General features: G+C 40.3%; 1 protein-coding gene across 1 annotated transcript in view; it reads right to left on the reverse strand.

The window, feature by feature from the left end:
* Positions 1-3,916: 3,916 nt before the first annotated feature.
* KDSR (3-ketodihydrosphingosine reductase) overlaps positions 3,917-16,156 on the reverse strand; it is a 44,903-nt gene continuing 32,663 nt past the window's right edge. The window contains exons 8-10 of the mRNA XM_023647941.2: positions 14,712-14,795; positions 11,714-11,815; positions 3,917-7,796 (exon numbers count right to left, since the gene is read on the reverse strand). Of these exons, the coding sequence (XP_023503709.1) occupies positions 7,677-7,796; positions 11,714-11,815; positions 14,712-14,795 (306 nt within the window). The 3' untranslated portion in view covers positions 3,917-7,676. The remainder of the gene's footprint in view (positions 7,797-11,713; positions 11,816-14,711; positions 14,796-16,156) is intronic.

Raw genomic sequence — 16,156 nt, forward strand, 5'->3', positions numbered from 1 at the left:
GTTTGTCTCCAGGTATTAGTGAGAGAGTGGAGGGATCACTGGCCTGAGTCAGGAGTCCTGGGTCTGAATCCCAGAGACCTTCTAACAACCTTCCAAATGTGTGCGCTGTGGCCTTTTCACTTCCCAAGATGTCTTCCACTTTTGGGAGCCAATGGACGGCCCTCTCACCAGCTTTGTCTGGCTGGTTTCTAGCAGGAGGGTGGCACCAGGAAGAGAAAGAACAAGATGCAGGGAGTGGAGCTTGTATCCAGAGTCTGAAAGGCCTGTGTTTTCCTTCTTTATTCTCCAATCTGCCAAACAAAAAGCTTTCTATTGCCAGTTTTCGCCACCTACTGGTTGATGTTTAACAGCATGATTCAGAAAGTTCTCTTCATCCATCACCAACATAAATGTCCTCAAAGTTTAGGAAATTCAAAAAGGACATTATTCGAATCTGGATATACTAATGCTTAATATAGATATGTATTAAATCTTCTCAACTATTAAACTTTTTATTTAAAATGAGGATAGAGGGGCTGGCAATGGGGCCGAGTGGTTAAGTTCACGTGCTCCACTGCAGTGGGCCAGGGTTTCGCCAGTTCGGATTCTGGGTGCGGACATGGCACCACTCGTCAGGCCACGTTGAGGCAGCGTCCCACATAGCACAACCAGAAGGACCTGCAACTAAAATATACAACTATGTACGGGGCGATTGGGGGAGATAAAGCAGGAAAAAAAAAACAGGATTGGCAACAGTTGTTAGGTCAGGTGCCGATCTTTAAAAAAGAAAAAAAAAGAAGAAAGACACCATTAACTGAGAGAGAACTGGCAACTAATAGGTAGGATGAAAGAGTTAAAAATATAAAACATGACCCCAAACCATTTAGGCAAACTGAAGTGGAAATAAATCCATAAACAAAACGAAATGACTAGAGAGAGTAAAAACAAGGAGTCTATGTAGGCTGCATAAGAAAAATGAACTGCTTAAAAAATAACATCTCACAGGCCTAGATAACCAAGTCAAAGACACTGATTGCCAATTTCAAGTGTCTTCTACATTGTTTCCAGCTTTATTGAGATATAATTGACATAAGTATCTTATACATTATAAACTCTTATGCTAGTGTCACGTTCTTTCCGATGGCTTGCATGTTTTGTTGGCAAACATTATATAACATTATTATTATAATACTAACTCCTAATTCGTAATAGTTAAGAATACTAACAGTAATACTGTTCCCGATTCATTTATGCTCCGAGCCTGTCTTCTTTTCTAAGAGTGATCACATCCAAATCATCTGCTTTGTGCTCTCAAACCATCCTTGTCATCACCATGAAACTCTTTTGCCAAATCTAAACCAACAAGGCTTGGTTTAACTGAGAAACCCACCTGACTAATTTATGGCGGATCCTAAACCTCAAAAAATGTTTAGAATAATTAAGCAACGACCTTTGAAACTAGGCAACGAACTGCAGATAAATCATTCTGTTGTGCCAACTTAATAGTGTGCAAGTAATGTTTACTTTGGTTTACAAAGGAAAGCGCAGGAAATTCACTTGTGGCAATTTTTTCCTTTCAAATTAATGACTTGGCATTTAAAGTGAAATAAACCAAAAGTAGGAACTTGTCATACTTTTCAAATGCCTATTGCTCTTGTTGGGTTGAAACTACAGTAATAGAACCAAACAACGTGAAAAACACCACAGTGTTGGGGAATAGGCAAAGAATTTACATTCTTATGTGCAATAACTAACTTTTATTCTCTTATGCTCTTTAGCACAGAGCACAGTATCTCCCGGATATTAATTGCTGATGAACACATTTAGGAAGATCAAGGTTAATATGTTTGTTTTCTAGGGCTGCAGTAACAAAGTACCACAAACTGCGTGGCTTAAAACAGAAATGTATTCTCCTACAATTCTGGGGGCTGGAAGTCCAAAATCAAGATGTCAGCAGCACATGCACCCTCTGAGGGGTCAAGGGAAGAATCTGCCTTGCCTCTTCCTAGCTTCTGGTGGTGGCTGGAAATCCTTGGCATTCATTGGCTTGCAACTGCTTTACTCTGATCTCTGCCTCTGTTGTCACATGGCATTCTCCTTGTGTGTGTCTGTTTTCTCCTATTCTTATAAGATCACCAGTCATATTGAATAAGGACCCTAATAACCTCACCTTAACTTGATTATATCTATGAAGACCCCATTTCCAAATAAAGTCACATTCATAGGTTCTGGGGTTTAGGACAGCAACATCTTTTGCGGGTACACAACAAAAAACAAAACAAAACATATCTAATAGGGCATCTTTCAAATTCGTGGGGTTTATGCCAAGGCCCAAGTGCTCAGCACCCCCTACATTTCAAGGGGAAGCATGATCTTTCTAAAGCTAACATCTGGGCATTTCATATTTCTGCTCAAAGTTCTTCAGAGGCTATAATCTCAACTCCTCTGCATGGCATGATGTGGGCCAAGCCTACCACCTGGGCGCCCACTCTTTCCTTCTGCTTTCCCTTCTTGCAGCTATATTAACTTTGTGTGCTTTTATGGAATACACCAAGATCTCTCATGTGTTTTGCTTTTGTGCATCTGCTCATCTCCCTGAAATGCACCCACGCTTTTCATGGCAAATTCATACTCATACCTCATTTCATCTCAAGAACTTCCCCCCATGAGAGCATATTTGAATTTCCTGGGCAGTCTGAGGATTCCCTTTGTGCCACTGGAAAAGGCTTTGTACAGAATTGGAGCTTCAAAGTCAGAAAACAGGGGTTTGAATCCTGGCTCCACTTCTTAGTAGCTGAGACCTTGTGCTAGTTACTTAACCTCTCTATATGCCTGTGCCTTCAGTTATAGCCTGGGGATGTAGATGGTACTATTCATAGGACTAGTGTATGATTTAAATGAGTTACATGTAAAATGCTCACAACAGTGACTAGAAGGGGTGATGTTTCTAAGGTCAGTTGTGCTATCTTAATCATAGCTCTTGTTGGATCACAGTGTAATTTCCAGCATCTGTGTTTCTCACTAGATTATAAACTATGTGAGGGCAGGGACCATATTTTCCTCTGTCCATTCCCAGCCTAGAATAGTGCCTGGCATTTAAATATTTGTGGCATAAAATTCGGAGGCCCGAGCTGAAGAAAGGAATGGGGAGTGGTTCCTCCTTCTCCAGGAAGACTTGTAAGAGCCTTCAGAGGGATGAGGGAGTGGGGAGGGAAAGAAACAAGAAATGCCATCGCCACAAGGGAGGGACAAATTCTTTATGCAGAGTTGTGTCCCCAGTGCCTGGATACCAAGCTCATCATAAGCACTCAATAAATATATGTTGAATGAGGGAAATGGAAGGTATAGAATCAGCAGTGGAACAGAAGTCAAGAAATATTTTTCTTTTTAAACATCCAAACATAAAAATTGTAGAAGTGATATCATATGCCATTTATGCATATAAATTGCTCGAATTTAAAGAAAGGTTAAGTTTGCAAACCAAGATGTCCAAGAATCTTTTCTTGACATGACCAAAATTTTTCTATTTAAGGACCAAGAAATATTAAGGCATGTTCTTTAACATACAGGTCTCCTATGCCCTTCAGAGTCTAGGAGATATTTTATTGTTAGACTATGAAGGTTTAAAGTATGGGAAATCAATTTATTTGTATATGAAACATAATTACTTAAGACATTTTACTAAATTCCGCATTTCTTACTCTCTTACTCATATATTCCACAAGAGAGTCACACAAACACAGGACATATTTAAAACAAGAGCTCAGAATACCAAGTACTTACTCTAAAAATATTACTTCCTGAAAAATGATAAAAATCAAGCCTTGGCAAGTGTTTAAGATGCAAGTTTAGGATAACACTATGGAAGAGGTTTGTGTTTTGCTTCAAGTGTCTGTCAAAAAACACAGATTTCTAGAAAAATAAGTTTTCAAATCTGTAAAGCTTGTTCCCCATTTATTTTTTTCTTGTGATTCAGAAATACAAGATATGAAAATTAGGTTACAATTCTGGCACAAAAGCTTCTAAAGTAGCAAACACAAGTTCTAATATATATCAAAATAGCCATGTGCACTCTTCTCAGTTTAAAAATGTCTTTAGAGTTTTCACACCAAGCAAGTGTAAAATATAATAGCTATTGCCTGCTCTTCAAAATATCAAGTCTGCCGTCACTGCCCTGAACTAAATGAGATTTAGTCCAGCATACGGAAGATCATGGTTAGCAGGTACTTTGTAGGGCTGAGTTACTAAGAACTAAAGGAAATGAGAAAGACACAAAGCATCTTACATCAAAAAGTATGAATATTTCAGTGTCCTCGAGTAGGACATGTTTAAATTAGAACATGATGTAATAAAATTAAATCACCTGATGATATAATTCAGTAAAAGGAAAAATTATTATGTATTGCCTGCTTCTAGAAAGACAAAGACATACAATTCTTTGAATCGAGGCAACTACTACCAAAATGCTTTTGTCATCTAAATATTGGTCTCTCAACATTTCACTTCCATGAATTAACAATATATGGTTTAACAGATCCCAATAAAGCCTTATAACTAAATATATACAAGTATCAATGTAAAGAGGCCATCATTAACAGCATTTTTAATTTCTTCTCTTTTCAGCTGTGAAAATTAAATTTAAAAAATATAGAAAAGAACAATTCCCTTGACTTTGTTTTTGTAAAAAGAAATGAGGATTATTTTTTATACCTTTTTCAATTATCCTTGAAGATACTGTGAGATTTCTAGGGCTGAATGACACTAAACATTTTAAAATAAATAGACTCACAAATACACAATAATAAAACAGTACAACCGAACCTAGCAGAGGGAGGCACTTCAGAACTGAAACTGGCATAAAACCCTGTGGTCAGTCACATACGGAGAGCCCACATTTCAGCGGAATTATGATAAACTTCTGCCAGAGATGAGAGTCAACAACTTCTGGGTATAACATAAAGTGACGAGTCAATGCAATCCTTAAAAAAAAGCCAACAGTTTCCCTAACAAACAGTCTGACTCAGAGCTTTTTTTCTTCCCTCGAGCAAAAAAACAAGTCAATGTAAAAAAAGTGGTACAAGAATTGAGCCAAAAAAAGTAAAAAGTAGAATTTGCCTTGTAATAGTTACATGTTTTGGATGAAGTCAGGTCATTGGGTGACGCGGCTTAAATGTCCACAATCCCTTGTCCAAAACCCTCTGGGCCAGATGTGTTTCAGAATTCATCAGATTTTGGATTTTGAAAAGGTAATATGGGGCATATACTGGATATGACAAAACACCACAGAGTCTGGGGCAATACCTATAATCAAACCCACTGGTATTTTTTCAGGTGAAATTAATAAACAGTCCAGGAAGTGGCATAAATAAGAACTATCATAATCTCATGTCAGTTCATGTCAGGTTTTGCTATCAAATGAATTATGGCACCAAATTTAGAAAGAAAAAAAAAAACCACCTTTCCAAAGTTTTTTGAATACAGGACTGTGGACCTTTGACATCTCTGACAAAGAAGCCCATTCTCTGAAATTATCATCTCCACAAATCTCCTGCTATGTCTGAGCTTCAATTGGGTTGGGGGTAATATCTCTCACCAGAGAACGGGAGCTCTTAAATTTGTGCAGGCAGATTACCTGAGGTGACAGTACTGTCTATAAGGACACCTTAAGAAACGTATATTGAAAAAACTATTGTTAAATAGTTAATTTTATTAAATGAGATGCCATCTTGGACTAAATTTTAATATACACCAGCAGGAGAAGGTGCCAACATTCAAGGAACATTTATGAGAAAAGAATAAAATTGAGAAACATCCTGATATTAATGTAACTGTTTTCTGCAAATTAGGAAAATACAGCCAATACTCCATTTTCGAGGCTGCACAATATGACTCAACGGAGTTTGCAAACGATGGCTACACAAGACTGAAAGATTCATGAAACCATTTATGGCATCAACCCACCCCTATGAACTGCAATGAAGTCATCCAAGCAACTTAGATATTAAGTAATCATTTCTTCTGTCTTTATCAGTGTTTAAAATATGCCAGTCTCAGATCTTAATTTAAAAAACACCATGGATTAAAGCTATTAAACATTTTACTTTTTAAATATTAAGTCATTTTAAAGTCAAGAGGTTCAAAAACTCAAGAGCAAAAAAGGTTTGCTATAATTTTTAGGTCTTTAATCTTTTGTAGAATTGTGGGGGTTTTAATAATAAAAAAGTTTCTTCTTCAAAAGCGGTGGTCTTTTCTCACCAAAGTGAACTGGAATGTGCTACTGTATATGCATACTGTGTATGCAAGAAGGAGGGGATACAGCATTACAAGGAAGGTAACTGTCCTCAAGTAGGAGGACCACATACAATGACAGGATGGAGCGGTAACATTGGCTAAAACTCATCATAGGCACTTATTGTGGAAATCCACTAATGAACAACAGAGCCTGTAATCTGGAAACAACATTCACGAGGCCAAGAGGATTTCCAGGGTTATATTGCGAGAGCGACAACTGGGCTTCCTTACCATGTGGTTTGAAGAGAATGTTCTCAAAGTCAGTGGGAGAGTCACAGAAAGAATGGGGTGATCATTTTATTTCAAAAGCGAGTATCTTCAAAATGGGCCTTGTCGTCCTACTTTCTGTTCTGAATGAGTAAAATTTAAATATCCTATCGCCAGCCTTTCCTAAAAGCTACATTTATGCTACAAGGAGAAGAATGTCACACTTCTTAAGTTTTTTCATTTGTTTTAATTAATTCATGAATTAATTTAAAAATTCAAGCCAAAAATTTTTAACTGGTCTTCTTTTTTCTTTTTTTTTTTTTTTTTACAAAAATATTATAGCAGTATCAGCAAAATAGGAAAGGAAGAGATGGGTAGAATGAAAAGACACTATAATGGAATGGAACTTCAGGTCATCATGGCTATTGAAGAAATTGTAAACTTTTAAGCTTCTACGATTTTACTTCTTTCAGAAAACGTTTTAGGAGGCTGCTTTTCCCCATGAGTGAAAAATGAAAAGGGCCCTTGGCATTCAAGTCTAACGAAGACAAGACAGCATTATTTTTCCTACTGGAAAATATTTATCTCCTTCTCCTCCACTGCATTGCCCTCTCCCATCCCCCTTGTAGTGTTATGGGATCAAAGAGAGAGAGAAGCCACAAGGGTCCACCAGTAGCAAAGTGAGTCAGGGACATTATTATGCATTGGGACTCACTGGCAATGTGTAAAACTCATCTTGAATAAAATATACCAAGCTAAAAAGAAAAAAAAAGGCTTTAGAAACCCATAAACTGCCTTTCATGGAAGGTTTAAAAAGTCCTTAAGACTTCTTACGTGTCACAAAGTACATTTCTGGACTTGATTTCTATGGGGAAAAACAGAATAAATAGAAAAAATTTCAATGATCACTCTGAAATCCTGTTCTTTACCCTGCTCACACGCTATTAGTTCCCATACCATCAGCACCTCTCCACTTCAGAGAATCCAGTGGTCTCCTATTCCACATTTGCATAGTATTAATAATATTGTCTGGAGTTGAACTTCTATCCCCTCGCTTGCAGCCAGGTTTCTGAAGAGCAGTGGTCCAATCTCACATATTCAAAAGCAATACATAAGTGTCTGTAGGCCAAAATCTGGGTCCCATTTAGCAGCAAGCTGTTCAGATTATTTAGAAACAGTCTTTTTCCGACGGGTAAGAATTAGGCAGTTTTGTCTGCAATTTCAGATTTTGCTCTCTGCATCATACAGCGACGAACTATGCTGTCGAAACTTCCAATGTAAAACAAAGCGATAGTGCGGAAAAGGCCCATGGTGACCACCTGTGTGAGAGAGAGAGAGAGACGTCTGAGCTCATCCCTACAGTACAATACAACCGTTCATTTCAAGGGATTTTAGGATATGTCTTTAACAAAACCGTTTCTAAGACACATCTTCTAATCTGCTCCAAGAATAAGTATAATGGAAACTCTATGACTGTCAAAAGAACGGTGAGAACGGAAGCTGTCTGCTCTCCACCACTGTCCACACAGTGCCTGCCGGTCTGTAACAGCAAAATATTTGTCCAATTAATAAATTCAAATTATACCAAGAATAAAACAGGTATTCTCAGTAGTCTTAGGGTTCTAATAACGAGGGAAGATCCACTCCAGCATTGCAAGGCTTTTTGGTTTAAGATTTATGTTCCCATCACAAAATTCAGACCCTATGCTAGGCGCTGAGACTCAGTGGTGAGAGAAAAACAGTCCTGCCCTCCACTGGCTTATTCCATACTTGGAAAGACAGTCAACTAGAGAAAGGCCATTCCTGTTTCAGGGTTAAACCAGCAATTAACCATATCCATTAACTGTCACTCTTTCCACTAAGACTCTCACTACAACAGCTCTAAATGGAATTTTTTAAGAGGCAGAAAACTACAAAGAGAAACATGTTCAAATATGCAAAGTCTCAAAAAATTTGCCCCCCATGCACCCTTTCTTCAGAAAGCTACTAGAAGAGGTAAATGGCCAATGTGAGAGAGTCAACAAAGAAAGGCAATGTCAAGTGATACAAGAAGCGGGAAAAGAAGGCAAAGAGGTGCCCAGAACGATCATGTTGGGGAGGCCCGGGGTCAGCTACGCACTAGACATGGGGGCAGCTAGTCCTGACCGGCAGGTCAGAAGGCTCCAGGAGGAATTCCTTCTAGAAGGTGAAACTGATGGGGTATCCAGTATTTCTGAGAGGAGGTGAAGACAGTCATTATTAATAATACAAAGAAATAATACATAGAAAAAGGCCAATAATAGTTTCAGGGAAAACAAAAGGTTGTACAAAAAAGGAAAATTAATTATGCATATTACATAGCTCAGCTGTGAATAGCATTTAAATAGCCATAATGATTATCTCAAATACAGAACCAAAATCCTAATATCACAAAAAGGGAGGGTGCGGAGGAGGAGAGGCGGGTGTAAGTGGGAGGAGGAGGGGATGAGGAGAGCTGAAACCTGACCTTTCACAGCAGAGGTCAATACCTGATCCCAAACTGGGAAAGAGTGGGAGTGATCACAGAAGTACAGAATCTAGAGACATGGAGGGAGATGTGAGAAGGCCCAGCTACAAGGACAGTGCAGCTGCTCCTGAGAAGGGTGAAATGGAGCAGGTGGAGGAAGAGACCACTGGTTTTCATAACGAGCCTTGAAAACGACTTGATTCTCTGGAGTGTGTGCCAGGATAACTTTGCAAAATGTAAAAACCACAGGGAAGTTGGAAAAAGGCAAAACTATGGAGACAGCAGAAAGATCAGTGGCTGCCAGAGGTCTAGAAGGAAGAAAGGAGGACTGACTAGGTGGAGCACAGGTGAATTTTAGGGCAGTGAATATTCTGTATGACACTGTAGTGGTGGATACGTGTCATTATACATTTGTCAAAACCCATAGGATGGACGTGCAACACCAAGAGTAAATCCTAATGTAACCGAGGACTTCAGTTAATGATAATGTATCAATACTGGCTCATCAACCGTAACAACGTACCACACTAATGCCAGGCGTTAAAAACAGGGGAAACTGGGGCGAGGCAGGGGTGGGGGATGGTATATGGGAACTCTGTAATTTCCACTCAAATTTTCTACAAATCTACAGACAGCTCTAAAAAAAATGCCTATTATTAAAAAAAAATAAATAAAGGAAAGAAAAAACCTCAAGAAAAAGCAATTATAATACAGCATAATAAAGTGCTAAAATGGGGCTAAGTCCAAGGCATTTAACCCAGTCTTGGAGTTTTCTGGAAATAGCAGTGTTTAAGATGAGACCTGAAGGAAGACTGGAAGTTGGTTGCACAAAGGAAAGCTGGGGATGGAGGGACACAGACAAAAGTTGCAGAAAGAGAAGGCGAGGCAGGGAAGAAAGTTGCATGGCTGGGAGGGTAAGCGGGGTCAGAAGTCAGAGGGCTGTGCCGCGCGATGGAATGGAAGCTTTATCCTGATGGTACTGGGGAGTCACTGAAGGTTGTTACCCAAGGTAGATTTGCAGCTTAGAAAAACCAGCATGGAAAATGTAATGGCACACTCAAACGTACCCGAGGCTTGGGGCAGGTGCTGCAAGACCACACGGATTGGAAGACCGTGTCCTGGTAATGGGAGCAGCTGCCACCCTGAGCAGCTCATTACTGCCAGAAGAGAATACAGACCCTGTGCTGCCAGGCCTTCTGAACTTCCAAGACAAGTCCAAAATCTGGACTTTTTATGTAAAATTTAATTTTAAAACTATTTTATTTGACTAAGCACACTCATACCAGATGGGCCAAACAAAATATTTTCCAGGCCTGTGGGCCCCCAGTTGATGACCTCTGGCTCACAGAGCATGACACTCAGGCAAGGAGCTGATGGCAGCAACCTAGGCCCGAACTGTGGGAGCAGCAGCAAGGCCGGTGAAAGTGAGCGGCCCCAAGACTAGGGACCAGAGATGGATCTGATCCCTGATGTGAGGGGCAGAGGAGGGGAGTCAGGGATGACATCCCGGTTTCTGGCTGGCCTCTTGAGTGAACATGAACACCCACCACAGAGACAGAAGACAGAGTCGATGACGGGAAGTGGGGGCAGGATGCTGGGGAAACAGAAGTTTTATAGTGGACATGTTGAATTGGAGATGTAGAGTTATAGCCCAGGGAAAATGTCTAAAGAAATTTCCACAGAACTGGAGTTCTGGAAGTAGGTATGGGGTGAAGTTTTAGATTTGGCATCAGTTGTATAGAAGTGGGAGAATGGACAAGATCGCCCACAGGGATCGTGCAGAATTCACCCGGTCATCCTGCTCATGCATTCTTAGTCCCTACTAGGTGCCAGGCATGGGCTGCAAGGGGTACAACGTACACACGAGAGTGTGGACCTGTCCTCAAAGAGGGCATCTAATCCAGTGTCTGCCTCTAAGAGAGAAGCACAAACTTGGGAGTATATTCTAAAGTGAGGGAAACTCACGCCTAAGCCATTTGGGTTTTTAGTCTGGACAAGGTCTACTACGCAGAATTTTAGTCCTTTGTCATCAACTACCCATCAGTACAGGCAGCTTTCCCACCCTCTACCCTCCATCATCCATGGCTTTGTCCTTCAAGAGCAACCCCTCGACTATACCTCTCATATTACCTTGTGTTAGTGTCCCCTTTTGTATCAGTCTCTCCCAGAGACTGTAAGCCCCCTGAGGTCAGGGCGGAGGGCCTGATGTCTGAGTCTCCAGTAGCAAACATGGCAGCGAGCACACCAATGAGCAGTTAATTAACCTCTGTGCGTCCTGGACGAACTGTAATTCCCATAATGGCAGGGACTGTGTTGAATCCTTCCATCGTATCTCCCTCAGCTTAGTTAACTGTGGACTGACTCTCCTGGAAAAGGTCCTCTAGTCGAATAGCTCAGTAATTTTAGGCAAGACCACCCCTAAACTACTCTAGAAAGAGAAGATTTTCATTTTTCAAACACTTCAGATCAGTGGTTCTCAGATGAGAACCCAACAGCAGAGACAGCGTTTTTCCTCTCTATCCACAGTGCCCAGCACAGAACACTTCTACTCATCTAAGCTCCTCAAGTTGTATCTTTACCCTATTTCCTATTGACTTATCCCTCGGAGAGGAAGGAAAAAAGTTGACGCTGTCAATAAAAATTCTTCACATCCTCAGATAAAGCTACTAAGTCTTCCTGTAGCCTTTTCTCATTGAGGTTAAATGAGAGGCACTGTCTGTCTGTCCATCTGACGGCCTATGCATAGCTCACCTGCTGGAGCCCTTCAGTGATAGAAGTTACCGGAGCCATTCCACAGGTCAGGGACGAGAGCATGTACCCATCTGAGCCAATGGAACTGTTAAAATTCCCTTGCTAAAACAGAAGGAAGAGAAAAGAGAGAGGCAATGTAGTAACACGTAAAGGGATCAACTCAACACGTCAGAAACAATGAAGTGTGTCCGTTCACGTGAGTTGGGATAAGAGGTTGACAAAGCACATACCGCAGCTCATAAATGACCGTGGCCTTGACAGATGGGCTACACCGGCTAGACGGGTGGTTCTCAAAATGTGGCTCCACGGACCCTGGGGGTCCTGAGGCTCTTTCGGGGAGTCCATGAGGACAAAACAATTGTCATAATAATATTAACACATTAATTGCCTCTTACACCGAGTGACATTTGCACCGATGGGCAAAACTGCTGGCTCATTAGCATGAACCACAAGTGGTCGTCTCTCCTCTGCCATACACACTTGCAGTAATAAATACACAAAGAAAACAGAAATTTAAAAAAGTCTTTAAAACATTTAAAAATGTCAGTTTTGCTTTTAAAACACCCTTGATAAAGCAGTAAAATTAATCATTTTATTAAATCTCAGCTCTTAAGGGCATTCTTCTTATAAATAAAAATTTTTGTGTGTGTGTGATTTTTTTGTGATAAAAAGAGGAGAACGCACCCAGTGCTTCTTTCTGCCGTGCAAAAAGGGGGACGGCTGCCCGGAAGAAGGGCCCCCGTGACACTGCCGCTTTTTTCACAGAACACCATTTTTACGTGAAAGAACCAGGGACAGACAATCTACGGTCTTTCAGACTTGGGTATTTGGAAGACATTTTGTGGAAAATGAATAAAATGAGCCTGTCGTTTCAAGGAAAATTGGCAGCTTTTGGGGTCAATGTTAAAATCTGAGATTTTAAGGCAAAATTAAGATTTGTGAAAACTTGTATCTGCCATCATGAGGCTGTCAGCTTCCCAAAATGTAAAGACTTTTACGATAAGATCAGCAGTGATAGAATGAATGTAACTTTTTTGATAACTCAGTGAACCCATATTTTCCAAATGACTAATGCATAATGTTACAAAATCATGAATGGGTACAAACATTCAAAGTGCAAAGACCAATGGATTTTAATGTAACAGAAAACAAAAAGTTCATTGATGTCATTTCCAATTCCACATCGCAACTAACCTTTCAAAAAGTACTATTCATTGACTTTGGGTTTCATATCAAAAAAGAATGTTCACCGTTCTCTGAAAATTGTATGAAATAGAATTTCATAGGAAATTTCTATGAAATATTCCTCCCTTTTCTAATACATATCTGTGTAAGGCCAGATGCTCTTCATATCCTTCATTCAAAACAACATATTACAACAGACTGAACGCAGAAGCACCTGGAGGAACCCAGTCATCTTCTACGAACACAGACAGCAGAGAGACAGCTGAGATGGAAAACAGCGCCACTCTTCTCACGCAAGTTCAGTTTTGAAAAATAATTTTCGTTGGAAAAACGCTACGTAAAAATGTAATGGGTTTATTATTGTTATTTTTAATGAATTAATAAGTATTTTTTAATTACACAGTTTCAATTTCTAACATGGCAAAATATCAATAAATATATAGTCAATGTAAAGAAAAGTTCTCCGGGGTTGTCATCAATTTAGAGTCTAAAGGGTCAAGAGACAAACAAGTTTGAAAACCACCAGAGTGGGGCCAACCCGGTGGCACACCGGCTAAGTTCGCACATTCCACTTTGGCGGCCTGGGTTCTGCTGGTTCAGATCCCAGGCATGGACATGGCACCACTTGGCAAGCCATGCTGTGGTAGGCGTCCCACGTATAAAGTAGAGGAAGATGGGCATGGATGTTAGCTCAGGGCCAGTCTTCCTCAGCAAAAAGAGGAGGATTGGCAGCAGATGTTAGCTCAGGGCTAATCTTCCTCAAAAAAAAAAAAAAAGAAAAGAAAAAAGAAAACCACCAGACTACATGAATCATGCCAAAATATGGACAGCTACTTCAGATGATTAAAAACACAGACCGCGTTTGCTTTGATTTGTTATAGGCAGGAAAAACAAAGTTGGCCCAATCACGTGGTGGCATCTTTCTGTGCCTTTGAACACAATCAGGGTAAAGTTCTTCCCGTGTCTGTATATATTTGAATAGAGTTCGACATTTCTTGTATTCTGCTCAGTTCGGCCTCATGCAACCATCTGCACGTTCCTTTGAGGCTGCTGCACAGCATGCTGACACTTCTCATTCTGATGGTCCCCCAAATTTCCTAAATTCAATGTGGGCCTAAGGTCTACAGACATCCCTCATAAATGTGTATCTTTCTGCATGGGGGTTAATGAGAATGTTGTCAAAAAGCTTGTGGCACATATGTTGTTCTACAAAATAGCACACGGTTTCTAAAGATTCTATTTTTGACTCCAAATAAACTCCGCAGCCTGGAAGCACAGGAGGCTAGGCTGATGGATGATGGCCTAGTCTAGTTGCACTTTCTTATTAGTGAACATCTGGGAAAATGATACTGGGAAGCAGGGAAGAGAAAGAAAAAATTCCTTAATCAACGAGTCTGGCAATAAGGTACCAAAAATAATCTAAAACTGAAAATACTGTGGGAAAGAAGAGGCAAGATGCCACATACAGCAGACAGTGTCTACCGTTCACACATCATAGAGAAGTCTCATTTTCTTTTAAAGAACCGAAGTTCCCAGACATCCTTGCTAATCAATCTGTTCCTAAGGTTAAGGTGCTAATTAGTTTCCAGGAGCCTACTAATTAACATGGAATCAATAAAGTATCTAAGGGAAGAGAAGTAGAGTCCAATATTAGATATGATGAATCTAGCTGACGAAAAAATACAATCATTTATATTTTGAAATAAGCCCTGGGACAAATAAATATCTTTTCAGAAGTAACTATAAGTACTACAACTATTAAATAATTATCAATACTACAACTATTAATAAAGAAAAGGAAGATTGCACTTACTATGGCATCTTTAACAATTTGTTTGGCCACTTGCTCTGGTTTGCAAACAGATGTGGTCTCTGAAATGAGCCGAGTCTCCAAAGGCTGAAGGTGGGAGAAATGGACATAGCAACATCATGACTGCCCATCAAACTGACAAATACTCCTTACAGCCCCTCTCCTCCAATTTATAAATAATTCCAGTTTTCTACTTTTGGGCAGATTTCTACTTTTAGAATTAGACCCACCTGGATTCTATATCAGTTCTACCCAGATACTGTATAAAATTCAGCCCAGTAGCCAGAGCAAGACAAGGAGGCCCTCACTGCTCTCTGCAGGATACGTGTGGTCTGGGCTCCAGTGAGGACCAGCAAAGCTAGAATGAGAACACATCACTGGGACAAGACCAGAAACACCCCCTTTGCATTCTCACTGCTGGCCAGACACTTGACCGATGGCGTTTACACAAAGCCTAGACTGTGTGTTCTGAGCAAGTTTGCTCCTAGGACCAGCATCTCCATTCTCATCATACTCCCAGGCCAGCAGAGGACTTAATCCCCAACCCAGCCCCTGTTCAACAACGGCAGCTGTTTCTTAAGGATCTCCAGAGGAGGCAACAAGGAGACTGAAAGAGAAAACACCGAGTGGCCCCTGGCGTGGCTGTGTGCTCGTCACTGGGCTGGCGCCTCAGAGCCCCAAATCTCAGCCTTGTGTTCTTCAAAGGTCATTAAAGGTCCATCTCAATTGTCACTTAGCTTAAAAGGCCTCTCCTGATTTCTTCACTGGCAGTAATTTCTCTCTTACCTTTCAATGTTTCTGCTTTAATATATCTATACCTACTTGCATATTTGCATTTTACCTCCTAAGTTTCTTGTGGGCAGGGTCTTTTTTCATTTATTTGTGAATCTTCTTTGTGGTGACGTGCACATACGTGCTCAAAAATTCTTTAAAAGGGAATTTCAATTAGAAGTTTGAAAACTAAAGTCTTAAACTGCGTGAAACTAAATTTTATTTACCACGTAGGCTTGAAAAAATTAAATAAAAACCAGAAGAGCATTTTCTTAAAATAGAAAAGCACATCACTTCATAAAAGTCAAGTATTTCTTGATGAACCTGAATTAAGAGAAAGGCCCTTTTAAAGGTGCCACCATTCATTCTCCCAGACCACCAGCCAACGCAACCAGATGTGGTCAGACAGGCATTAGATTTAAAAGCACTATGGCGCCCTCTAAAGGGCTCAAAGACCAAGGTAGAATTTTATTTACCCAGAGAAGTCTGCCCAACACTTTAGGGGAGGAAAAACAACCCAACTTAACGTCAAAATCAAATCTTCACAGGGAAATCACCACCCTTTGTCAGCTCTGGCTTCAAACTAAAGGACTGCTTACCAAACGTTGCAAATCTGCTTAGCAGATCCGTGCTTATTCTAAGACAGGGCATTTGGCTTAAATTTACTTCTTTGAAAT

This window comes from Equus caballus, chromosome 8, assembly GCF_041296265.1.
Source record: "Equus caballus isolate H_3958 breed thoroughbred chromosome 8, TB-T2T, whole genome shotgun sequence".
Taxonomy (NCBI): domain Eukaryota; kingdom Metazoa; phylum Chordata; class Mammalia; order Perissodactyla; family Equidae; genus Equus; species Equus caballus.